Consider the following 27,441-nt stretch of genomic DNA (forward strand, 5'->3'; position numbering starts at 1 on the left):
AGGAAAGATGGCTCAGAGCCAACAGCTGTAGGGGTCTACATAGATGAACACATCATAGAGGTTACCAAAAAAATGAGGTGGGCTGAAGAACCCATTCTGTAACACTTTTCTTCATGTGTTTACAGACACACAGACACTCCCTTGTAGTTGCTGTGACCTAGGAGATGTCTCGTCAGAATGACTAATAGAAAGATGTAGCATGATAGTACTCTGAGATGGCAACACTTTGAAAACCATTAATTTGAAGTGAAGGTTCATTTTACTCATGTTTTAGGCATCCGTTGTGCCATGTTGCTAAACTATTTCAGAGGGGTTCCACGTCTACTGGTACCACAGCCAAACAAGTCGTTGTTTGTCAGAATGATTGCATGTTATGGCAATTACACATGTCATTTCAATTACAGGGGCTTACAAAGTATTTCACAAGTTATGGAAACCTGGCTCTTTAAGGTAATGTGTTTTGATATTCTTTTATAAAGAAAGAGATTGCAATCCAAGAGGGTTAGAGACACATCTAGATAGTAGTCAGGTAAACTGTAGTGATCTCTGCATTACCAGTGTGAGCTGGGCCACTCTTGATTAATCATTAATGAATTCTTTTACAAGAGGAGCCTTATTTATTGTTGATAACAATAGCCTGTGGTTATTGATAGTTATACTGCTAACTCGAACACTAAATTAGTTTTGAACAGTGTATCATCAAAGGATGATGACTCAGTTCTGGAAAAAGAACCCTTAATTACTGGCATGGGCACTAAGATGTTTGTGTTAGCCTTGAAAGCTGCATGGTTTGAGTGTGTCAGTGTCTGCCTTTGTGACACGGTCTCAAAAGTGTTTAGCAGCTGGTGCCTTGCCACAGGACTGGAATAGCTGAGTACCTTAAAAACCTTGAAACCTTGCACTAATTCCACGTGTGTGTTAAAACTTCAGTCAGACAATAATTGTTTTGAAAGCAGATGGCATTACATGATCACAGTGTCTATAATCTGCAGTGGTCTGTATGGATGGAGATGGATATGTTGGCGCTGCATATTACATATATGTACATAATACATGTGTGTATAGAATATGGATAAGCTCATTTATTTCAAAACCATTTTCCGTCTTTATTTAAGGAGTGTATATTTTAGTCAGTCTCACTTTATCTTCACTTTAAATGAGACTCCCAATGACATAGTAACAACAGAAATAATATGCAAATGTGTAAATTAATAAGCTGATCAATATAATGATAATATATTGATCAATATGGTTATTATGCATATAATTGTATTACCTAATCATAACATTGTGTCATATGTTATATAATATTAATATTATGTAATATTACAGTGTTATAATACTACTTAATATGCTGATCTCTTACACCAAATGAATGGCATTACTAAAAGAACACCTTTTTTTCTTTCCCTCCTCTCCCAGTGACCTGGACCAACAGTACATCAACTACATATTCAGGTAAAATGAATAAGCCTTTGATACGCCACTGCTGGTTTTATGTGGTATATATTTTCATTTTCAACTGTGGCTTGTTTGGTAACTCATGTCTACCACTACTTAAATGTATTTATTTAGCAGGACATTCACTGAAAGAATAGTGCTAAGCTGAATGGCTTAGCAGCTGAATTTTTTTGGCTCTGGTTATAGGTGGACATGCCAATATTCACCTGGGGAGGTAACGAGGTGTTAATGATGAATTTTTTAACAACCATGTGCAGAAGTGATCTATCATTTCCAGAAATAATATTTACAGAGTAACTCCCTGGCAATCCCCCACTTCAGAAAATAAAACTTGTACAAAATTGCCAGGAGGGGAGGTAGTGATTACAAAAGTACGACATGTAAAAAACATGAGCAATAACTGATTGTTCAGAGTGCTGTTAATGGGATTGAGTAATTCAGACTTTCAGTTGTTTTTCTGATCTGGCGATATAAAAGCGACTTGTTATTTCATAGTGAAGGATCCTGTGTCACTGACCAGAGACCCCTGCATTTTAATAAAGTCAGTCCTTTCCTCAAAGAGCCGTATAAGCCAGAACATTTGGTGTACATGGCTTCCACTAGATTTTTGTGAGGCTTTATTTGAAGTAAGGCATATAGAGACTTTACTAGATTCTCCTCCACCCATAATCACGTCTTGTATATGTTGACCTCTTTTCTTGGAACGGTAGTTGAAGTTTTATGGGAACACTATGGAGTACAGATACTAAGTTCTAGGAAAGGATGGTCAAAAGGAATGAAAGAGAGAGCAGAAATTAGAAATAAGCATAACAAAAGTTGTTCTTGTCCATTTAATTAGTTGGATGTGTGCTCTTGTCTGAGCACATTAAAGTACCTTGAGCGGAACATATGAGGGACACCAGTGCAGGACAGTTACTTCAGTTCCCATTTATCTTGTGAGCATCATCAACATGGTAATACTTTGTATCTCTTTCTATCTTAGTTTGAGTAAATATCTGATTTCCATAAGTAAGTAATGTGGGCCTTTGATTTTGCATTTGTATGATCCCAGTGTCTATTCACCAGGGTCACATTGACAACACCTGAATATCAGTTTGCTTGAAGGAGGCTCTTGTTTAAGTCAGTGGTTGTCTTTTATCTACTGTGAATTGCAAAGCAAATCAGTTTTACTCAAAGAAGATAGTTGTATTTGTTGAAACTGTTTTGAAGAATTAGCCACAGAACTTGCAAATATGCTGCTGTGTGCAAAAATAACCCATGAAATATTGCATGAGCTGCAGCTATTTGTCTGTGTTGAAGGGAGAATCATGAAGCAAGCAGTAAAATCAATTGATTTTTCATTTGGCACCTGCCTGACTGTAGTTGTCAGTTGTCATTTCAGTTGAAACTGCATCTGGGCCTGAATCTTTAAATTCAGATTTTGGCTGAAGATCTGAATTTTGCAGCTTAGATTGAAAAGCCAGGGCTGGGTTCCTGCTTTGTTAGTTGATGGTATCCTTTGAAATTTGTGAAGCTGTGTCCAGCAGAGAGCAGGAGTTCCACATTGCATGGAAAGTATGATTATTGATTTAGAAGATTTTGAAAGGGAGAAACTTCCTGCTAAGAAACTGTGAGGTGCAGTGGTATGTGTTTAAAAACTGTTCTTTTTACTAAAGAAAACAACAATGGAATAGTGCGAAGTGGAAGATGGCTTTTTTCAGCATCTGCTTAAAAGCAAAAATGTGTTATCAAAGCTTGCAAAGATTTTCACCATTAAGTGGCTTAAAGGTCAGTGTAGCTTGTGAGATGATGGTGCAAAGTAATTGCTGGAAAGCAGGTGGCTTAGAGGAGGTAGAAGACTGGATGCTTATTTGTTTGGCTTGGGTCAGTGGATATCTATATGTCTGTGTGTCTATAGATGTGTGTATATATTTCTATGTGTTAGAGAAGCTCACAGTCCATAGCATTTGGACCTTATCATGCCTAGAGAAAACAGTACCATGGGCAATGGGATAAGTGGCATCTGATTTATTTTAGAGTTTTGTTTTGTCATAATAACTGTTGATGTTTGAAAGGGTGTGATATTTGGCAGAAGCTCTCTCCTTGTTTGCAACCTTCAGGACATGCCACTGCAGTGAAGATCCTCCAGTGTCTCATGGACTGAAATCTTTCTGCTGCAGAAGGCACTGGCAGGGCTTGTCTCTTTGTGAGACCTCTGCGCATGTAGTTATCTTGGAGATGCCTGCCACTTCCCAAATCTGGATGGAGCTGGTCAGCGTGTTTGAGAGCTATGCAGAGCTATGTATGTATGTGTGTGTACACACAGCTTTATTGCACAAGCTTAATTCCGGTGGAAAACAGTCAAAAGCGTTTTTAAATCACACTGCGTAGAGGGCATTTTATTGTGAACATTCTCTGAATGAGTGCTAACTCCTGACAGGCAGTTCTGGGTCAAGTCACTGTAAATGTATGCTTAGTCCTGTCAGAGGGTGCCCAGCACTAAATTTTGTGATTTAACAGACATTAAGGCATGTGCTGCTTCCTCTATTCAGGGCTTTTTGAGGACTGTTTTGGCCATGACAGGATCCCAGTTCTACCTCCACCACAGGACAGTCTAATGTGTACAGGTGGTCTTGTCTGTACGAGCATCATTCTATGATTTATGAAGGAGCTTGCTACTGTGGTATCAGTGCAACTTTCTCCTTAGCACTATTACAAATAGTCTTCATAGCTCCTTATTTCTAATGTAGATCAGGCAGCTGACATGAGGCTGTGTGGGGAAAAGAAAGCAGCCAGATAGTGTTTAGAATCAATTCCAGCCATGGTTGGAAAAGACCCTTAAGATCATTGAGTCCAACCATAAACCTAATGCTGTCAAGTCCACCACTAAACTATGTCCCCAAGCACCATGTCTACATGTCTTTTAAATACCTGCAGGGACAGTGACTCATCCACTTCCCTGGGCAGCCTGTTCTAGTGCTTGATAATTCTTTTGGTGAAGAAATTTTTCCTAATATATGGGAAAATATAGGAAAATATATAGGTTTGTTACAATAGAGGCTGTTCAAAGTGTTTCTGTTCAGTACAAAAGCACAGTTGTACTCTGAGTGTAGAGATTGGCTGGATAGAGCAGATGAAGAGTTCTGCCTCGAGCTACTGGATATTAGTATGTACCAATATGTTAGATTAAAATAATACATGTTTAGATGAAAAAGAAACGTTAACTGTACTGGCTCTGTTGGACACTTCCAGAGTTATAGCTGAAATTAGCAGTGTCTCCTAATGTGTGCTGTCCCTACATGCCATGCACTGTTTCTTGTTTTAAAATCTGGAGTAATTTGGGAGGATAGAACATCTTAAGCAAAGGTACATGAACAGGAACATTTCAGAACAAAACAGATCTGAAGAAGTGTTTGCAGATGTTGAAAGGGTGGCATTTTTCTCGCTTCATCACTTACAGCATGATTATTCAATGGCTTTTAAAAAGGGAGCCAGACCAGGAACAAGTGTAGGAGGGAGAGCCGAGCTGTGCTATGCAGAGAAGGGAGGGGTGATGTTGCTTCTCAGTGCCCAACCCCATCCTATTCATCCATCTCCCTTGTGTTTAAGCATGTGGGGCAGGGAGCAGGGAAGAAGAGGGGAAATGTACTTCCAGGAACCTCCCTCTAATCCTCCAGTCTTATTCCCACCACCCTTTTTTACTGCAGTATTTTGTATTTCCCTGCACTCCGACTTCTGCGTAAGAGTTCTACTTCCTAGTGTTTTTCCCAGTAATCTTCCATTTTCTTTTATTCCTTTTCAGTTCCCCACTTTTTATCGAGGAGGGAGACAGACTTCTCCCCCCTAGCTAGCTGGTAAGGGGTAGTGTGAGGGGAGGGGCAGTAATGTCTACCTGGCATGTTGAGGGATACACAGTGTGCCTTAGAAGTGGGTCGTGGCTCATCTTGGACTTTCTCCTATGCTGAGGCAGATAGAGATGTGTTACTTCTTGTAGGGAACCTGGAAGAAAGTTTCAGTACATCCCAATATTTGCCACTGTATGATATTTGTTCAGAAAGGCACACCAGATAGCCTAGCAGTCAGTGGTGAGGAAACAAGAGACTTAGAGCGGGAGAGTTTCAAATGGTGAATTAAATGGCACTGACAAAGGTGTGTGGTAAAGACTCTACCCTGTGCAGCTGAACTACATCTGGCTTCTGTAAAAGCTGCTAATCTGTCACTTTTGTGAATTAAAAAAGCTGCAGTAGATTTTCTGCTATAGGAAAGGGCACCTCGCAGGCATAAACTGCTGTTCTTGCTGACAAAACCTCTTTTTAGCCAGAAAGAAAACCACAGGTGACCCAGCCCTCAGTACTGAGTACAGAGGAAAAGGGGAGGAGCAGAGAAATCCGGCACAGGGATTTTGTTTTTGCTGCAGCTGGATGTCCAGGCTGTCCTGCTGGAAACCTCTGAATCCCTAATCTGGTTTTACAGCATCATCATGTCTTTTCTACTGAGGACTGTTGAGAGCAGAGTCACAGTACAGCTTTAATGGCATCTAACCCATTTGCCTTAACCTGCCTTGCACTTCACAAAGAAGGTTTTGTTTCCCTGCTGTGTTTTCTTTGGATTGAGACCTGGGATGTCTGGTAGGGTTATCAATTCCTTTTGGTTGAAGAAGGAAGTTTCTGTCTGAGCATTTCCCAGTCTCACTGCTTTTTTGTTTAAAAATTAATAATGCAGAAAGCCAAAGTGGAGAAACACCGCTTAGTCATAATTCTCATCATTGTTGATACAGTTTCACTTGCCCCGCCAGGATCTTGTTTTCTCTGTTATTTAGTCAAAAGCAATAGGCCTTTGCTTCCTTTCTTCTCTTTACCAGGAAACTGAGGAATTGGGCCTGTTTATGGTGAGTTCCCCTTGGCATCCCATGCAGGGAGAGCATGCGTGTGTGGGGAGGAGAGGTGGGGGGGAATTACCTACTGTAAGTGATCTGCTTTGCCTTGTTTACAATCTTTGTGACAACCACATCTTTTTAAAAACATATGTAAATATTGACAATGTGAACGTACTGTACCAGCTGGTGCCTTTCAAAGACATTGTCTAAAACGTTAAGCCTAAAATACTCACCTGCCTGTCAGTCATGACCCATTTCCTCCTTCAGCCCATTGTCTTCCGCGGCTGGTTTCGGTGACAAGCTTCCCCCCAAGGCTTCCTTGGCCATGGGATTTCCATGCTCTTTGCAGTTTGTGTTTGCTACCAGTGCCTCTGCAAATCATGCTGGGATTCACCAAAGCATGCTGCAGGCAGTCCACGAAGCACAGTAGCCTGGTTGCATAGAGAACTGGGACCAGCTGAGGGCAAGCAGGCTTGGAAACGGTAACTGTTTTAGCACTGGAGAAGGGAGTTGGCCTGGTATAAGCACCGTGCTGATGATACTGTACTACTGCAGGTACTGGGTGTAGCTCATATACAGTAAGTTCGGTGTTCTGGCCATAACACCGTGTTGGGAACCACTTCCAGCTCTTTCTCTGCCTTAACTTTTCATTGAGCAGGCTTTCATTCCTCTGCTGGTTGGGTTGGCACTTTGCTGCCTTTACTGCGTCTAGTGAACTGTAAAATTCACTGGTAATTAGCCAGGGAAAATTGCCTAGCTTTAGCATTCATGACATTAATGAATGTCTTTTTACCTTTGTAAGTGCAGTGATTGCTGCTTATCAAGAATCGACTTCTCCAGATACTCTTTTCTCCTTCTCCCTTTTGTCCTTTGTGTTTGTCATGGATGTTTGTTGTTGGTAACTGGAGAAAGCTGTAGCTCTGCTTTGGAGACATGCATACTTCTTCCATCTTATAATGGAAGAATACGTTTCTGTAGCCTTCTAACCTTGGGAATAACATGGAATGAGAAAAATAGGAGAAAAAAAAGTTTAGCAGACGAATCAGTAGCACTGAAAAAGGCTCTGTAAATCCTATACTGCAAACTCAGAGGATGAAGTCTTTGTAGGACCTCGGAAATCTTAAGTGATACTCCAGGTAAAGAACCATTACAACTGATTTTCTTGTTCACTTGTATCTTTATGAAAAGTGTGCACCATTTGGGTTAGTACTTAGTTTTATTTTCATGCATTTTTTTTTAAACTTGTTTAATTGCACATTTGTCCTATCTTTAACTGACATTTTGGGCATGAATGTGCAGTGCATGCACAGCCACACACACAAGACTATATTTGACTCTTGCATGCAATATATGTACATCCCTATAAAGTGGACATCAGTACACAGCTGAAATCAATCCTCGGACAGAAAGACACTCAAGTCTAGACATAAATACAGTTCTTTATAGATTCAGTCTCAGTGGTGTCAGCAGCTGGCTGAACAGCTGGTCTGTTGAAAAGGACTTGGGGGTAATAGTGAATGCTGAGATCTATATGAGGCAGTAGTGCATGTGCATGGCAAATAAAGGCAAACCATGTACTGGGCTACATTAGGAGTGTGGCTGTCAGATTGAGAGAAGTTATTATGAACGTTGCTGAAGCTGCAGCTGTCATACTCTATTCAGTTTTGGGCCTCCCAGTTCAAGAAAGGTGCTGAGAAACTGAAGATCTGGCAGAGGGCTACTAACATTGTTAGTGATGTAGAGCACATGGGCTACTGCAAGGAGAGCTTGAAGTTACTGGTCTGGTAGAAACTGACAAAGTGGAAACGAAGGTGCAACCTAAAACTGCCTATACTTTCTTGAAAGGGAGTTACAAAGACGACAGAGCCAAACTCTTCTAAGGAGTGGTTCATGGTATAATATGGAACAACCACCATAAATTGCAGCTTTGGTGGTCTAGAAACAGGGCATCAGGAAAAATTTCTTTTCTAGGAGGGTAGAGTGGCTCTGGGAGAGGTTACTCAGAGAGATGTGGAATCTCCATGCTGGGAGGTTTTTGAGATCTGGATTTTTATCACAGAGTCACAGAGGACATGATCAAATATTGGTGATAGTTGTGCTTCAGATGAGAGACTGTATTGGGTGACCCTGGCAATTCCTTCCCAACTAACTTTTTTTTTTTTTTTATTGATGCTTATGCCTCAGTTATTCTACTTAACTGGAATAAGTTTCACCATGAAAAAACAAACACAGAACTGTCCATTTACAGGCCATGTCATAAATTCTGTAGTATGAAAATATTTTTTTTTTATTTTTTAGTGTGGTGCTGTTGGCCTCTGCATCCCATCCAGCAGGTAAAGTTGATTGAGTTTTTCCTTTTTTAGATTTCTATGTTGCCTTTCCTTTCCATGCATATTTTTAGAGGCCAAACCCTTAGGATTTTAGCCCTGGAATTCAACAGGAATATGACCAATAATATGACTTCAGATGGGAAGAAGAGAGGGGGTATATAACACTGTGTAATTTGCATATTTACTAATACCTTCCTTAGCTTCCCTTTGCAAAGCAGCAGCATGGGACAAAGAACAAAGAACTGCTTTTGAGGTGGTACATGGTAAATAACAAGGATTCCCAAGGTCAGTGTGTCCTCTTCAGAGCAGTGTCCCAGAAGTCCATATAGAACTGAGTTTTCTTCTCTGCATTGCCCTCAGTGCTATGCAGAGATTTTGTTTTGTTGCTTTCGTAAGATGTATCTTACCACTTGAGCCCATGGCAGGATTTGAAGTATCAAAAAATTGAAGGCTAAAGATGGAGAAATTGAATATTTGATGGTGGCTAATATTCCTTGCATCTTGGTATTTTAATAATTAGAAGGATAAAGATGAGCATCTGTTGCTTTCACTATACATTTGCTCAGTCAGAAAAATAAAGGAAAAACCATTTAAATAAACATAAATTCTACCTTTTGCCTGGTGGTGCATGTTGTGGATGTAGGCATTCCCCCACTAGGACAGAAAGACAAGTTAGGCAAAATAGTCCTATGTTTCAAAAAGTGGAAGATGGAGTTTCCTCCAAATCTGTAGAGCCTGAAAGCTGGAGAACCCCTGGGAATGTTGCTACCAAGAGCAATCAGGGCCCAGGTTCCTGGAAATGCAAGTATTCAAGAGCTCTACTTGGATCTGGGAGGACTTTTTTAAACATCTCAAGTTGCTCTGTGTGACAGAGTTCAAATGCCGGACGGGGAAGCAGCCAACATATGTCTGTGTTTCCTGTTGCTTCAGCAGGAACTATCACAAGCTCTATAATAAAAGAAGTGGATATGATGCATGCGTACCCACTGGCAAATGTTGCTTAAGCAGGGTCTTCTGTATACTAGCAAAGAATACTCTTATGTATCCCTTTCCCCTTTTTCAACCAAAGGCAGGAACTGGCTAGAAGCAAGGTCAGAGAGAAATCATTAAACAAGCTAGAAATGTGGAAAGCATCATAAATGAAAAGTCAGCCAGCTGTAAAGGCTCAAAGGAATGTTAAACTAGTAATGTTCGTGTAATTGCTGTTCCCCTGCTTGTAACAGTGGGTAATTTTTTTCTCCTGTGTTCCACTGAGTGTATTACTTTGTCCCTCAGGTGATCTCTTCAGTGCCTTGGACTTTCCATTCCTGTACTTCTACAGGTTTCATAGCAGCTGCTGCGCCAGGTAACCCCTCTTTAACAGGACATGTGAATGTTTTCAAAATAAGAGATGCCATTGACTCTCAGTTAAAAATTTTGGTGTGTGCAAAACCTTAGTTATACTAGTTTCTGCTGCCATAAACCAGTAAAACTGCAGAGAATATGTGTCTCTGCATATCGGTGGATATGCATTTGAAGGCCCGAGATTCAAATGTGCTGGAAGTATATGTGTTTTTATCTGAGTGAGTGCATTCTGATCAGGCGAGTTCCCAGTCACCAGTAAAATAATTTTAACTAAGGTAGCAACGCTTTGATAAATAGCATCTCTCAAATGCTTCTTAAGTCAGATTAGCCCTTGTAAAACTTGCTGTTTGTGGTGATTACAAAGTATTAGTTTTCAGCGTTATATGGGTGTACGTGGATTTATTTGCCTGTACATCTGGTTATTTGGCAGAATGCTTTTTTTGGGTAAAAGGGAAAAGCTTTAACAAGCATTCCTTTATTTTGAGTAGCAAAAGTTCACTGCCTAATAGTGTAGTTCTCACAGGACAACATAAATGTTTCCTATAGGTTTTAATTATCTCAAAAAAAAAAAATTATTCCTGTCTTTCCCCTCCAGTCTTTTGCCAAATGGAAGTATTTTTGTTTTAGAGGGGAAAAAAATATTTTCATGCTAACTGATGCCAAAAATATTTCCTGATTGTTAGGGATTTTCTTACTTGTATCCAAATTTTCCATTAAAAAGGGAAAATATTTAACAATATTTTTTAATATCCCCATGTACACAGTTTTTTGGTACAAAAGTGGCTTTTTTCAAGGGTGGACTATCCACGCTACAAGTAACTTGCAATTAGGTAATAATGAATAAGTTGTTCCACGGAAGGTAGGTGAAATCTATTTCTTCTTGAAGGCAAGGTCTAACTGCAGGTAATAATGTATATCTGTCTAGCCCAGATACTCTTCTCTTTCACTTCATTAGAATTTACCACTGTTGTAGCCTCCTGTTTCCATTGCCCCAGCTTCAGTACATGTATAGTAGGTAGGTGCACACTACAGCAAGTGGAAAGGAATAGTTAGATGGAGAAACAAGCATCTCAGTTGCTCTCCTACATCTTGTAATCCAGTGTCTTTGTAGACATAAAGGATTTGGAGGAAAACCTGTACAATATAAAGTAAGGGTAACTGATGCAGCTAAATCTACTACCTGTGCAAGTAGTAAGGTGCAAAGTGCTCTGTTTATTTAATGAAATAAACTGACGTTAATTGTGACATCAATATTTCAGGTATTATAATTAGCTGTTTCACTTTTTATCTCTGAATTAACACTAAACAGCTTCAAATCACTCTGACTAAAAGCCCTTCTCTGCAGGGCAGAAGACCTGGAATGAACTTAAGCCAGCTACTGGACTTTCCAAAGCTTGGGCAATGCTGCTTCATTGAACTCACTGGTTTCTTAGAGTGGAATGCTGTACTGCTCAGCACTTCATCCTCTGCAACAGGGAGCTGAGTTTGGGCCTATCTTTTATCATCAAAGCAGCATCTACTTTCTTGGCTTCAGGCACAGCAGTTATTCCTTTGGGGACTCGTGTTATGGCTCAGTGTAAAAGAAATCCTACCTTCTAGACCTGGGCAGTTATCTTGCCCTACTGTTTGGTTTATCAAAACCACCTGTAACTGAGATGTGGCTGACACACCTTTGCCACTTGTACTGAGGATGGAATGGCACTCGGATGAGGTGCTGGAGCCCAGCATGGAACTTCTGACCTAGGAAGTCATCATCTTCCACCTCTCCTGTTATTGCAGAGAGGGGACCAACTGCATTGCATCACTAACCAGAACAGCATACTCTCTTCAAATACCAAGACACCTTTTGTTTCACCACCTGTATGCTGTGTTGATCCTATCTCCTTTCCCATGCACCTTCCCCAGCACTTTGTAATCTCTTATGCCTCTCAACCAGCCATACAGTAGTTTGCGCCTCACATGTTTTGAAGTCCCTTTCTATTCCCTGCTTGCTGGTTTACACTATTTCACTGGTTCACAACCAGTGGCTTGTAAGTATGTTACAAGTGAAACAAAATCCAGAGCTAAAACTTATAAGCTCTGTGAGGTCCAGTGAGATGTGGAACAGTTTCCTTAAGAGTAGTCTTGGCTACAGGAGTACTGGGGACTACTTTCCTATATGACTCAAAAATCAAAATTCCCTTAATAGCAGAGATCTTTGGAGTCTTCTGTTCCCAGCATTACTGAGTCATCTGTCTATTTGGTATAGAGATGTATTTGACTTCCCAGTTGGAATTTAGGCTTCATGAAGTTTAAACAGCTTGAAAGCTTCAGGCAGAAACTTCCCCGTGGTTATTTTTTTCAGTTCAAGGCTCTGTGGAGGTTGAAGTGAGTTAGTTGCCGAACATGTGTGGCTCCTGTTGAAATTAGCATTACCTTTATTCAGAGCCATTTCAATGCTTGAAGTTAATATTTCACCTCATGTTTCTAATAATCTCTGCTTTTCTGATTATGCAAGTGCATTAGAGACCAGCCATGAGAGCGTCAGACTTACATTACTCAGACTCTAGTCACTGACTGAACAAAACCCGAGATGTACTAGACGTAACGTAAGCTCTTTGTCCACCACTCACCTTTCTCCAAATGGGATTAATGCTGCAGTTCTGCATTAGGAAAACCAAGATGCCTTTGAGGTTGCTTAGTTGAAATTAAGAGCCTTTATTAACAAGCTTTCCCCATCCCTTGCAGTGGACTGTTGGGATTCTTTCTGATGTTGCACACAGTGAAGCTAAAAAGCAGCACAACATCAGGGCAATATGCAGCATGGAGTTTTCTTGCAAAGGTAAGAGAAAGACTGTCACAGGAACACAGTGGATCTGTGCTTCTCCCAGGCAAACCGAGGAATTTCTACACCTCTCTAGTTTCCCTCGCTATTCCTATTTGACACTCCTAGGGCCTGTCTATGCAACCTGTACATGGGGTTGAGGCAACAAATATCAGTGCATAATAAGCTAGGATCATTAGCTAAGATCAAATACTGTATGTAGACTGAATTTAATGGAACTGGGCAGATTATTGCAGCTAAGGATTTGGCCTATTCAATCCCAGTAATACAAATCTGTACTTTCCAAAGAAAGTTTTGGAGAAGAATATTCCTTCTGAGAGTCTGTGCACCAGCTGTTTCCAGTGTGTCTTCCCAGAGCCAAGAGTTAAAACTAGTTCCCCGAAGTTCAGTACTAGAACTCCCACCATTATCATTACAGGGGAGAGCGGTGGATGTCAATTTCCTTGACATTAACAACACTTTTGATCGTATCTCCCACTCTTTTCTTATATCCAAATTAGACTGTTACAGTCTGGATGGACAAACAGTTAGATGGGTGAAAAAATGCTTGGACGATCAGGCTCAAAATGTAGAGGTTAATGATTCCTGTTCTAACTGGAGGCTTGTGACAACTGGAGTAGCACAGGGGTTTGTCCTGGGGCCCATCCTGTTTAACATCTTTAATGACTAGAGTGTACTCACGTTTGCAAAGGATGCCCAACTGGGAAGACCAGTCAAGAATGCTAAAGAACAGGGTTGCCTTCCAGAGGGACCTGGACAGGCTGGAGGAATGGGCCAACAGAAATCTTACAAAATTCAGCAAGGACAGATGTGAAGCCCTGCACATGAGAAGGAAGAGCCCTGGCAATAAATAATACAGGCTGGGGACTGGATGGCTGGGAAGCAGCTCTGCACAAAAGGACCTGGGGATTTTGATAGACAGCAAAGCAAACATGAGCCAGCAGTGTGCCCTGGCAGCCAAGAAGTCCAAAAGTATCCTAGGCTGTACTAATAGTAGCATAGGCAGTAAATTTGTGAAAGTGATCATGCTCCCCTACTCAGCACTTGTTAGACCACATCTGGAATAGGGAACGTTGGTTTAGGCTCCTTAGTACAGGGAAGACATTGATAAACTGGAGCAAGTTTGGCAGAAGGCTGGCAAGAAAGTCAGGGGACTGAAGCATTTGCCTTGTGAGGAACAGCTGCTGGACCAGGCTTGTTCAGCCTGGAAGAGAGACAGCTTTGGGAGCACATAACAAGCAGCAGCCACCCAGTAGCTATGGAGAAATTACCAAGAAGACAGACCCAGCCTATTCACAGTGGTGTGTTGGTGTGTGCATGTAAGATAAGACGTTCAGATTGGGTGTAAGGAAAAGCTTCTTAACCCTGAGGACAAGTTAGGCAGGGGCACAAAGACTGTCTTTGAAGGTTTTCAAGACCCAACTGGACAAAGCCCTGGGCAACCCAGTCTGACCTCGTGAGGTCCCCTCCTACTGGAATTATCCTATGATCAGTGGATCTAGGGTCTGGCTGTACTTGATTTAAGTTATTAACAGCTCATTTGTTAAATTATCAGTGGTAAATGCAGTCAGGAGAGCTTGCCAAACTCCTTTTCCCTGATTAGATTTTACTTTCCTCACCCTCAGTCAGGTCATCTGAAAACCACAACCTTCCTATGCAGTTTGTGATCACAGCTTTCCTACGACAGTGAATGAAACTTGCAAGAAAAAAAGAAACCCACGTAGATTTGCCTAATATGCTTATTTAGAAACTGTAGTCAAATGAGTCTTCGTTTTTTCTGGGGATAACAAGAAGGGAGTGATATGGCTGGTCTTGTGCTTTGCAAGCTGTTCCAGACAGTACAAGTCACATAGAGTTTCTCAGCAGTTTGAATTTCTTCCAAATATTCTGACTGTGCAGATTTTAGTACCTTAGCTTTCTTCTTGCTCCTTGGTAGCAAGTCAAGTGATTAAAGCTTGCTCTTGCCTCTTTCTTTTTTTCTTTTTTAACATTCTGGGTTGGAGATGGGAATAGCTGGCTCTGCTGGTAGGTGTTGTGAATGAGGAGAAATGGTTCTACGTGTGGTATTTATGACCTATCGGAAAAAAATGCAGGCAAAGATGTGTTGTGAAATCTATTTTAAGCAGATTTGGGTCCTTCCCAGCTGAGGTGGATCAGAGCCACAAAGTCTGGACTGGATCAAAGCTTTACCAAAGTCCAAGGGTTTCTAGATTTGTGGGGGTTTGGCCAACTCCAGACATAAGTTAGACAAAGTTTGTTCTAGCCACTGTTGTCAATGAAATTATGTGCCTTTATAGCAACTGAAAATTTGTCCCTGTCACTGTGATAATTTAATCTGTTCTTCAGCCTTAAAAGTCTGTGTTTGTTCATGTGCATGGTGTAATTATCTTGCTTAGGAAGGTTTTTGTAACAGGGCAAATTAGTCCTTTTCCTGTTGTAGCTTCTAACCCAGTGCTCAAATTATATGTCTTGCGTTCAAAGAGGGGAATGAGTAATAAGGACATGAGGTCTGTCTGTAGCACTAATAATTTTATCAAAACTAGCTGTTTCCCTAATGTCTTTCACTAGTGTTTTAAAGCTTGCTGTAAGAATGATTTTAGGGCTCAGTCATGCCCATCTGAGGCAGCATGAGGAGCATGGAGGAACTGCTTCTCCAAGTGCTGAAATGCAGCTGATTTTGGGTTAGAAGTCAGTGAATACTTCAAAGATTCAGAAACACTATACATCAGTTTTAGAACAGAGATCAAAAGAGACTGCAGAGACAGACACAGATAGGCAGAAAGCAAGAGCTGAACTGGAGCTTGCCTACAAGGGTAGGGGCTGATCAACCAGCTCCTATAAAATTCTCACAACATATCTTGTAATTATAAGGAACTATAAATTTATGTATGGGGTAGTTAAGAAGAGTCCTATCTATCTGATCACTTACGCTACTTCCTGCAGGTGTTTGGAAGTGTTAAAACTCCATACTGATCTAGACTGGCATTGCCTGGGTGTGAAGGCTATCTCAATCACATATTAAGTCATCATAAGTGCAGAAAAGCAGTATTTAACTACTACTCTAAAAATCTGTGTGACTCCCTTTTTTTTTTGTAAAAAAAAAAAAAAAAGAAGAAGAAGAAAGGAAGTTAATGTGGATAAAGAATAAAGATAGGAAGTATTTGAATCTGGACTTACAGAATGAGATCCAGTGGAAAAAAACCCTCTGGTCACAACAACAGCTTTGAGTTCCCACATGAGCATTTTTCTTGGATTGAGTAGTGCCCTAGATCATCCTCTTAATCTCTCAGACTGACTGGAGTTTTCACCAGCAGTTGGAAAGGAGCAGCATTTGAGGCCAGAGTATGTTTATCTTGCAAATGAGCCAAGAAAGGAGAATGCTGTAGTCCTCCGACAGCAACCCAAGCCTCTAGGGAGGTGCAGAGAATCAGAAAATCTGTTTTCCATTTGGATGCTTTGTACCTATGTGACTGATGAGCTGGGGCTGAGATTGTTGCCACCGCTTCATTTCTTGTTAAGTGCCAAGAGACCAATAAACTAACCATGAGATCTGATATGGCCTGCTTTCCAGATTCAAGGAGAATTCTTTATGAAGCCCACATATTTGGCCTCCCTGCCCTCTAATTTTTCATTCACTTAAAAACTGGAGCTGGGTCGTAACTTGTTTTTATGATACTTACTTTGGCTGCGGCAACTTAATCAATGTATGAGGTTTTAAAATTCCTCCCCATAATGATTTCTGACAGCTTTCATGTCAAAGCATTGCTTTGTGCAGAGACAGACGAAGCACATGTTTCATCTGTGTGTATAGTCCTGTGTGATATTTATAGTGACAAATGCTCGCTGCACTATTGCTGTGAAAGCAAATAGTGTGTGTGTTAGTCATATCTGTATGGATTCGTGAGAAATGCCAAAAAGTCACTAAAGTGATCTGTAAAACAACAAAAAAAAAATGCTCTTAAGAAGCCCAAGAAATATGGAATGCTTCGTCATAGCCTTGCACAGATTTAATCCCCAGAAGAGCAAGGATTTGAAGCTGTACTGAGATTTCTTGTTTTAATTTGAAAGCTATGCTAGTATCATGGGTCATGTACTGGAAAGAAAAACTGGAGATGCTTATATATACAGACAGAAGCATCTGGTGAGAACGCTAATGAGCTCAAACAGCGCTGTCAGTGAGTTTGTTTAGATTAAGGCTGCCAATCTATCTGATGATGAAACCTGTTAGAGTCTCTAGAAGTTAAGCAGCAGAAATAATTTAAGTCATGAATAGAAGGGAAAAATGATATTTCAGAACTTTCTTCAGGAAGATACTGGTTACTTAAAAACTCATATTCCCACATCATGTTTTGTGTTATCCCAATAAACTTGTAGGGAATTCAGCTTGTTTCAAACATGAACCTATGGAGACAGCTTGTTATAAAAAAGGAAGAATAGATGGGAAGGTCAGTGGATTTTGGATTCCCTCTTTCTTCCTCCCTCATCTGAAGAAATGAAGTTGGATAACTGAAATACAGTTGTTTATTTCACCATCATGGTTGTAAACCATTGTTTTCATATGCATTAGTTGGAAGAAAATTTAGATAGATCTCACCAGGAGTACGCAGTTCTTTTCTGTGTGGCCATCCCGTGCACCATTGTGTAATCCCTAGTGTATCTGAACAGTGTTGGAGGCTCCCTGATACATAAAAGCATCTGCTGACAGCTGCTTTGGTTCCTCATTTGTTAACTTCAGAAGTGTTTGCCCCAGGTCTCCCTATGTTTAATGCTGACTGCCAGACATGGTGAAAGTAACTTTGCAGGACTGTCTGAAAGAGTATTTTATCCATGGGTCCTGTGAAACTAACTGTAGCCCACTGTACTTACACTCCAGCAGTTTTAATCTTCCCTCAAAATATGTAACAGCTATTCAGAACGCCTCCTGTAGTCTTTGATTTTTTATTTTGTGTCTGTGTATCTGCTTCTTTGGTCCCCCTGGTGTCTTGAAGAGAACGGATAGACTAGATTCATCTTCATGTCAGCACAAAAAAATGGATTATATCCCTCTTAAAGATTGGAAAAGTACTGATGTTTTTTATTAAAGCAGAAATTATCTTCTTCCTGGTTTTCATAATATGGAGAGGCCACAACTGCAAGTCTTCTGGGGCTCCTAGCCTGGTTATGCTCACTGTACCTCTCTTTCACAGATAGCAGTTCACGTGAGAATTTTGTTTGCTTTAATTCCAGGGGAAAACCAACCAAGCAAAATAAAATAAATTCATGCTTTTCCACATTTTTGCAGTCTTAAAGCCTCTGCTAAAACATGCACTCCTATTTGTATATCTTTCAGTTCCTCTTCCGTTGCTGCTGAGCATGCAAGTGCTATAAAATATTCTGGTCCAGAATGTCAGTTCCTTTCTTCTTCTGAGGGCTATTTACTTGCAGAAACAAGTGCCACTCTAAAAGAGCCCTGCCATTGGCAGCTTCTGAAGCAAATGGCTCTCCTTGTTCATCTCTGCCTTAATGGGAGAGGATTCTGGATTAAAAAATCTGTTTTTAAATGTTATACGTGTATCATAACCAGAACAAGAATGTGTTTGGTTATCTGGCACTTGCCCACTTGGTTATATTGTAGACTGAAGTAGGGTCTTTGCCTGCTGCTGTGCTTAGGCAAAAGTGACTTTGAGACTCTTGGCTGAAAATCACATTGCTTTCTTGGCTTGGACCTCATAAAGCTTAAAGCAAAAATGTCATATACTCCCACTGGAGTTCCATAAACACAGTGTGTTTTCATTCGGCAAAGATCCTGCGCTGCATGCAAGGCTGTCTCAACATCTCTGCTCACCCAACCTGGAAAAATTGTGCAGCCACAAGCCAAAGCCGTGGGAAAGAGGGGGAGTTGTGTGCTAGGCCTGGCTGGACTCTGCTGGTAGGTGCTGTCCGTGGCACCAGTGTGGTTTGATGTGCACCCCTAATCTGAGAGAGGGAGTTTCTGTGACCCTAAAGCCTTCAAGTATGCCAGGAAGGGGTTCAGAAGAGTAGGAGTGAGCTTCTTCCTTCTGCGCGCCTTGTGTACTCTTATGCATGCAGATATGCACACACATATGCATAAAGATAATTAAAAATGGTAAAAATCCTTATTGATTTGTGGTTGGTTCTCACTGTGTGAAATATGTACATTCATTCTTGACACATACATTTGATTCCTGAGAGTCACCATGGAGACTATGCAAATATCTTAGAAAAGAAAATGTGTCTCAGCTGAGCTTGACGAGCACATAAGGCAATCAGTGTGCTCTTAACTGCATCTTCAGGGTCTATAAAAAAGACCAGTTGCTGAAACCTTAAAAGTATAGGGGTTTGGGTGGTTTCCATGGAGACAGCTTGATAGTTACATTGTAGCATCCAACACTAATTATACCATATAACCGTTGGGAAGAAGTCTCCCTAACAACTCCTTTGTGTGCTACACAACCGCTAAGCTAAGTGGCACAGGCTCCCTGGGGCACTAATGCAATTTAAGGAAGCTGTCTTGTAAGAATAGCTGAGAAATGTCGGAGATTTTAAACCTTCAGGTAGTGGCAAATTTTAATATGTACATTAAGAGGTGTTGTGTGGGGCTGCAGTTGTGTATCCACTGAAAATGGCAGTTAGACAGCTTTTGGGCAGGACGTGATCACACAAATAAGTACATAAAGTTACGTGTTATGACTTCGGGGTAGTATTGCAGGACAACTCATCTGTGCTCAATATAATAAATCCAGTCTGAGCAGACATTAATTCATAGATTGAGCCCTGAGAGATGCTCTGAGTTTGTTTGTTTCTTTTTATCCATCATGATATCCATTTGAAGTGCATCATGTACATTTGGTATTTTCATTCTTTTCAACATAAAGCTAACAGCAGAACCACTAGCTTGCAGTATGTCTTTGGAAGGTATTTTTTCACCCCTACCTTTGACAAACCGTCTTTATATACTTGACAGTAGAAAAATGCCAATTTAAAAATAGGTTTTGTCAAATCAACAGAATTTTGAACTGCAGAAGATGCAGGTTCATTAGTTCCTTTGCATAACAGATTCCTGATCTCCCATGTTTGTGTTTGGTCTCCTGGTGTTACTTACATATGGAGAGCTGAGGCTGGGACATGAATCGTAAATCTGACAAAGAGAAGACAAAAGAATGACAACTGTTTCGGAAATTGTTTCCATTGCCAATGTACTAATATAAATGCCAAAATTATATGGGAGAACTGTGCACTGTATAACATACTAATGTAGAAGGTTTGAAAGCTAGCTAAGGCTAGGCTTCCAAAAATGAGCAAAATTAGCCACATTCTTCTCCCTTGCCGGTTCCCTGTTCTTTTCAGGATCGGGATCGCTAGCTGCCTTTTTGATTCTTAAAAATGTTCATGGATGAAATGTCTCCAGGCAGCCTCACAAATCTTGAACCTGATCGTTGACCTCTCTGATAGGCACTTGATGTCACCCACCAGGTTGCTCTCTTCAGAAAGGTCTCATGTTAGAGAGCTGCTGCTGTCTCAAACAGGTCTCTGGGTCTTCCTCTTCCTGTCCCTCCCCAACTCAGAACCAATTTTTGCAAGATCTCAGGTGTGTTCATTTCTCATTCCCGCTCTGTACACCTGTTTAAGGATTAGATATTGACTTTCAACAAAAGTCAGCAAACAGCCATAGGGCTGTGGGGGAGACAGACTGAATGGCTTGTGTCCTGTCCCTGAAATACATGGTGCTCAGGGAATCCCGTAGGCATCAGTTAGTCTCAGGTGACTGAACTGTCCTCATCCTATCCGTGGCTAGCAGGAAGAGTGCAGAGTCCAGTTTTCTCTCCATGTGTGTTACTATGGATGGTTGTCCTAAGAGGGGAGAAGGGAATGGGACTTCTTGCAGAGACTTCCCCACCCTTTCTGAGGGAACGGGAGGCCAAAGACTATAGTCAACTATAGTCACTTCTGTCGCCAACTTCCCACGCATGAGACACGCAGGGCCTGCTGAGGCCCACAGGGCCAAGTGTGTAACCTTGTGACATTGCTTATAAAAGGCATTGCTCAAAATGGATTAGCTGTGGTCATGTTTTAAAAAACATTTTTTCAAGTATCATGTTTTTTAAGGTTTCTGATGGAATATTTTGACCTTTTGTAATAGTGAATGGTTATAAAGCCCTGGAAAGGCTTTTGTTTTTGAATGGAAAAATAAAATCTTAAATAATACCAATTCTTCCTTGCAGTCCTTAGCATAATAATAATAATAATAATAGCATGTTAATTTCTTTCCATTACATCATTACTAAAACAGCATAAACACAGCAGAGAATGGCAATCCAGTCTCTGTTATTATTGTTAGGTTGTACGGAATGGGGTCAGCAGGGAGATTTAGTTATCTGGTCTGGGAATTGTTTGTTTATGAATTAGGTTTTCCCAAAGGAGTCATGAGATGGGAAATACAATAGGAAACGGACTTTATACATGCACAGAAATACCAAAACTGTGTCATGCAGGAGAGAGGTTGATGGAAACTTGCTATTTTTGCTAACAGATTTTTAAAAAATACTTGATTACGCATCCCTAAGTTTCCTATGCTATTTTTGGTACTAGTGATATCCTCCACAGAGTTCTGAGTAGTCATGACAGAAAAATGTTTTACATCCGATAATGCTGACAAGGAACGTAAGCACTTCACATGTTTCTATAGATTTTAACAATGGAAAAATGCGTTATATTGCTTTTTACTAAAATATTTCCCTTAAGGCAGGCATCCTCATTGGTTCTGACAATGTCCTTGAACCCTATCAGCAACACTTGTCCATTCCATGTATAAATAAATAGCATGCATAGGATCTGTTCTGGGGGCAAGAAGAGGTTTGAAGTTGCACTCAAAAAATGCACAGGTCTTGAATGATAATGGCCTCAACCTGCAGTGTTCAGCGTGAGACCTTCAGGTAATCTAGCATGGAAAGAGCAGTCACTGAGAACATGTGCAGCATCCTACCCAGCACCCTCCTCTACAGCAAGGTATTCCAGATATCATCAGTCTTGGCACAATGGGCCAGTCCCCATCTGGGTCGTTTGAGCCAGTTGTGGAGGTGGCTTCAGAGTACACAGCTGGGCTGGTGTTCACCTACCTGGTGTCTATGTGGAAATGTTCACTGTTGGCTTCCTAGGTTGCTCAGGGTATATTTTTTGCTGTCAGTCTTCTGGTCTGCTTTGTGATGTTGTTATCTGGTATAGGGCAACACTTAAGCACGTGACTTTTCAAAAGACATTCAGTTCTTGTGACACATGGAAACTCATTGATGTAGCCTGTAACATACCTGCCTTTGGCCCCAGTTTTTTGCCTTGGTCGCCTCACTGCTGAAGCTCTCTTTCAGAAGTCATGGTTCCTTGAACTATGTTCTCTTGTGCTTTGAGAGAGAAGAAACTGACAGGGATTGAAAGGATCAGCCTGGTTAATTTGGTCTTTGGTAAAATTTATGAAGTGGTGCACACAAAGTAGCTAAACGTTGAAGAATTATCACAGCTACTTAAGGGGTCTGTTCTTAAAAATACTGTCTTCCACCACAGTGCTAATGTGTTCTGCCTCCTGGAATGTGTTCTGCCTCAAGTCAATTTTCCTTTTCTTCATGGACCGCAGTTGCCAGGAACTTTACACTCTGCCTGCTGGAGCCAGCCTTTTTTTTTTTTTTTTTTCTTCTTCCCTGGATGCCAGGTGAGTCACCACTGAGCCACTGCTATGGGAGGTCATGATCCACCTATGAGAAGTTTGGAATTCCTTCTCTTTCGCCTTTAGTCAGAGGTCCTGATACTGCAAGGCAATTACAGTAACAGTTCCTGCCTGATCTGGCTACTGGCCCACCCGCTGGCATCTAGCACTTGGGAGTAAGATAGACGTAGACAGAACCTGAGCTTGGTCTTTCCCAAGGAGCCAACTCCTTTTGTGCCAGATATACATAGCAAACTGTCAGTTAGCCTGTTAAATTCACTGCTTAAGTGTGACAGTGAAAAGTGTGGTCTTCTTAACTGGGTTATCAGCCTTTTCTGTCTCTTTATGGTAATCTCTATTTCATGATCTTGTAAGGGTTAGATGAGGCGAAGAGTAACTTGGAATGCCAAAAGGCTAGCTCATGTGGAGCTTAACATAAGATGAAGTGTATTTTATTGCGGTATTTTTCAGCAGCAGAGTGTTGGAACAGCTGGCTGCTCCCCAAAAATGAAAAGCAATACTTTTCAAATGGGATAGAAAAAATAATTCTTTAACACAGTATACCATATTACTGACCAGGAAAATTCAGGGTATCAAACAGAAGGTCATACTGAGACAATTGATTGAGTAAAAATGAAGAGAGGTGTATGTTTTTTACAGGTTCAGATCTGCTCAAAAGCTTTCAGTGACTGAGTCGCTAGAATTTCAGCAGAAGCAGACATGATGTGGAAATCTTTCTAGGACAGAAGTGGAAAGATTAATAAACTGCATGTCACAGGATGTAAGTTTTGTATCAGCCAAGGTCAACATGCAAATCCCTCTTTTTCTCTGATGTGCACATCGACTGCAGACTTGCTGCATTAGGGGATGATCATAAATTCTCCTGAATTCTCTGGTCAACCAATACTTGATTAAACAAACCCTTGGTCCACTCCAGCTGGTGTCTGTGATCCTAATAGGTAAAAACACTTCACTGCCTTTGTCGTTGCCATTGCAATGCTTACTCCATTACACAAATATTCAATAATTCATAAAATAAGAACAAGATGATGAATCTCATTGCCCTGCCAACTTCTGAGCTCAGAGGTTTCAGGGGAGAGACTAAATGGCAGGAGCAGTGTAATTCTGGGTCAGAATATAAGGAAAAGAGACTCCTTGACAGGCTGAAACAACAGAGGAAAAGTACAGTAAGCATTATAATGCACAAAGCATTTACAGGAAATGGGAGGTGTTGGCTATTAAGTTTGGTGTAACCTGGAAATACAAATATGTTTCAGCTTTTGGTCAAATATACATGCATCAGTTGACAGTCTTGTAGCAGCAAGAATGAGCAAAGCACTTTTTGGCAAAGTCAAAGAAAAAGTTATTTGGCCTAAAGAAGCCTTCTATCCCTTGTTAAATGACTTTTGTTGTCCTTCCTTGACAAAGCTTCAGCTGCATGGATTGTGCCTCTCATTTTCAGAACTGACCCAAACAGATGCTCTTAGTCTGGTGCATGTACACACACCTGTTTTAGTCATGATTGATAGTGTTTCCATATCAGCAAACATGCTTCAGGAGGAACATACATGGATTGTGCAGGGTTTTCCCTTTGTCTCCTTATACAGAACTGAACACTGGGAGTAGTAACAGTATCTAGTTTATATTTTCAGTGGTCACATTTAAAAGAAACATTTAAATATGAACAGAGGTACTGTTAAAATTGAATTCTGTACTATAACCACTCTATAGGCTGAAGTTAGCTGGTGAAGTGCCACCATTGGCCATAGGAAGTCCTCATTAGCCACGAGAAAGGGAAATTTATGTTTTGGCCATTATCTCCAGTAGCAGAGGGCAAATACTTCTTGTTTTGGTTTTCTCTTCATGATGACAGAAAGTCTGATGTTTATGTTTGAGTGAAGGTAGGGTGGAGTGGCTACTTGATGTTCAAAAAGAAATAGTTACCATAATTTTCAACCCGATCCTAGTGTTTTACAAGGGGCAAAGAGTTTTGGTTTTCTTTACAGTGTCTCAGGATATCTTTCACTTTTTGTAGGAAAGCAAAATTATAATGTGCTTGTAATAGTTCAATTCTGTCTCATCAGTGATGTATGTTTATATATCATTTCTATACTATATATAGTATGTGTTTATGTGTGAATATATATAGATAGATATATGTTTATTCATTTATAGATTTAGGCCTTTCTGAAAAGAGTCTTGTCTTGTTCATATCTAACTATTGTAAATATGACCATGATATCCTGTTTCTCATTAGAGGAGAAATTTCTTACACAAATCCTGTTTATCACAATCAGTAACCCGCATATCCTTTACTTTCTATACTTAACCATTGGAAGGTGTCTCTGCAACATAGACTGTTACTGTACCTTTCTTTGTGGTGGCTCTTATAAGGTTTAAAAAACAGAAAGGGACAGTGCAGAAGCAAGGAAATTAAGGTATTGCCAAGAATCAGAAAGGACATCCATTAGCTACGTGCATTAAATACTCGTATAGCTGAAAGCTGTAAAACAGGTGCCACATACCTTAAAGAGGTGAAGGCTGAGGATTCTCCAGAAGTGATTCAGAGGCAAGAGGCAGTTGGACTTTTCTGAGCCTTTTCTCCATTGCAGGGTGGGGCTGGGCACACAGCTGGGTCCCAGAATGACCTAGTAACCGCAGCTTCAATATCCCCTAATCGCTCATTTTCTCCTGCAGCCAAACTGCTAATGAGATGCATACAGTGCAGGAACAATAGCCTGGCTACCTTTGTCTTATGAGGAATAAAAGCATGCTGAATTCAACCACAATTCAGCTATTATTTTGGCATTCACATGATGCTCTGGGTTAGAAAAATAGTTACTGTAGCCTATTAATCTGAAAGGATTGCACATTAATCCTTGACAGTGTATTAATGTGATCAGACAAGATGCTGAATGACTTTAAGGAAGCTGATACAACCACCTGTTGCTTCAGTCTTGCCCTCCCAGGATCAGCATCTTGGTTGTATTGGTCATTGTATCCTGGAAACTAAAAGAACGTATGAAAAGCAGCACTGACAAGAATCTTCATAAATGCAATAGAAAGTAGAAGATGGATACCTTATTCTCTAAATAATGGAGCTGCATACAAGTATTTAACCATAGAAATGCAGAGGATTATCTGCCTTCTTAAATGCATATGAGAGATAATTAAGAAATCTCCTTTCTTATAGCAATTGAAAAGCTGATAAATAGAAGTACTCCTCCGTAATACAGATATTGGTTTGAGCACTGATAAGGTAAAAAAACCAACCACCTTAAAATTTCTGATGAATTTGCTAGAGGTGAGCATTTATACTGCTTCTGTTCTGAAAACATTTTAGAGGGCAGGTTGCTAATTGTGTTTGTCATTTGATCTACCCTCTCCCTCATTTTTTTAGTATGTTTTATGTTTTAAGCACAACGTGTAGATGATTTTAAGATGGGTCAGAAGTTATTTGCTATGAAACCAGATAGATTCATTTGCACTAGAAGTTTTTCATTTATTGTTATCTTATCAAGTTTTATGAGTATCATTAGGCATATGACTGTTACTGCTAAGGCATGTTTAAACACTGGCAGCTTTTGTGTCACAATACACAGAAGTAATTGTGTTCTTAAAGAACCCCTAGAATTTAGAATCATTTATGTTGGAAAAGACCGTTAAGATCATTAGGTCTAACCCAGGTCTGCCAAGTCCACCACTACACCATGTCCCTAGGCACCCCATCTACATGTTTTTTAAACACCTCCAGGGATGGTGATTCCACTGCCTGCCTGGGCAGCCTCTTCTAATGCTTGACCACCCTTTCAGTGAAGAGATTTTTCATAACCTCCAGTCTAAACCTCCCCTGGTGCAACTTGAGGCTGTTTCCTCTTGTCCTGTCACTTGTTACCTGGGAGAAGAGACCTACCCAAACTATTTACCATTATTGTTTTAATAATGCTTAAAAAATAGAGGAATAAAATATAAGGAACGAGCAGAAGAGAGGGACCAAAATGTCCTGTGATAAAAATCTGCTTTAGGGAAGCTGGAGATCTGTGCAGGCATTTAGGCAAATATGAAATAAAGGATCTCAAAGACATTTACAGCAGCTGGTAAAACTTCTGCGTGGCTGGATCAAAGCTGTGTGGATCATGAAGTTGCTGATGCTGTCACTGTTGCCATAGTGCCACTGTTGCCATGGTGCCAGCATCACCAGGCTATCCTTTAAGTAACAACATGTGCATTGGGGAGGGTTAAAGGGTTTTCTTCCTTCAGGAGAGCTGAGCAGAGTCCACCTATGATCAATGTGGACCTAAGTATGCTGCAATGCACAAGCTCATTGCACTGTTTACTGATTTCATAGACTGACAGTCTCCAGTTAAGTCTGTCAGGGAATGAAAACCCTTAGGGCAGGTCTGCACTTTGGTCAGGCTGTGAGGGGAATGCAGTAGACATGCTCAAGTTACCTTCAAACTAATGAGCAGATTGCAAATGAAACCTGTTTTGCTTTCCCTCTTTCTCCATCGTATTTCACTTTGGATTGTTTCTTTCCCATATTTGGGCTGCTCAGCTTTTCAGGCAGGATTATGGTATTGCTGTTTCTTTTGGGAAGAGCCATTGTTTTGGTGGTTCAAGGCTAAAGCTTCATTACTTTTCTTTGGGAAAAGCTGTGTGTCTGCTTAAAATCCTTCCTTCTTGGTGGATTTATTAGTAGAGCTCCTTCAGGGAGCTGCATTATCACCTGAAGCCATTAGGTTAAACAGCAGATTCTGTGTTGTCTTTCAGTTGGTAACAACAGACCCTCAGAACAAAATTGAAAACTGACAGGTTGTTGATTAATGTTGATTAATGCAACTGAATCAGCATCTAGGGGAAAGAGACTTTCCAGGACAGTTGGTTGGAGGAATTTTGCCTGCATTTGCTGTATCACTTTTAACCAGAGATTGGC

General features: G+C 40.6%; 1 protein-coding gene across 6 annotated transcripts in view; it reads left to right on the forward strand.

Moving 5' to 3' along the window:
• Window positions 1-27,441, forward strand: part of TMEM241 (transmembrane protein 241) — a 62,981-nt gene that overhangs the window by 20,880 nt on the left and 14,660 nt on the right. For 3 of the 6 annotated variants that reach the window (XM_056332763.1, XM_056332768.1, XM_056332764.1), the window contains exons 9-14: window positions 405-450; window positions 1,423-1,458; window positions 6,302-6,328; window positions 8,615-8,649; window positions 9,922-9,991; window positions 12,718-12,811. In XM_056332763.1, coding sequence (XP_056188738.1) covers window positions 405-450; window positions 1,423-1,458; window positions 6,302-6,328; window positions 8,615-8,649; window positions 9,922-9,991; window positions 12,718-12,811 — 308 coding nt within the window. The remainder of the gene's footprint in view (window positions 1-404; window positions 451-1,422; window positions 1,459-6,301; window positions 6,329-8,614; window positions 8,650-9,921; window positions 9,992-12,717; window positions 12,812-27,441) is intronic. The other 3 variants (XM_056332765.1, XM_056332767.1, XM_056332769.1) reach the window with 2 other exon arrangements.

The sequence above is a fragment of the Falco biarmicus genome, chromosome 3, assembly GCF_023638135.1.
Source record: "Falco biarmicus isolate bFalBia1 chromosome 3, bFalBia1.pri, whole genome shotgun sequence".
Classification (NCBI taxonomy): Eukaryota; Metazoa; Chordata; class Aves; order Falconiformes; family Falconidae; genus Falco; species Falco biarmicus.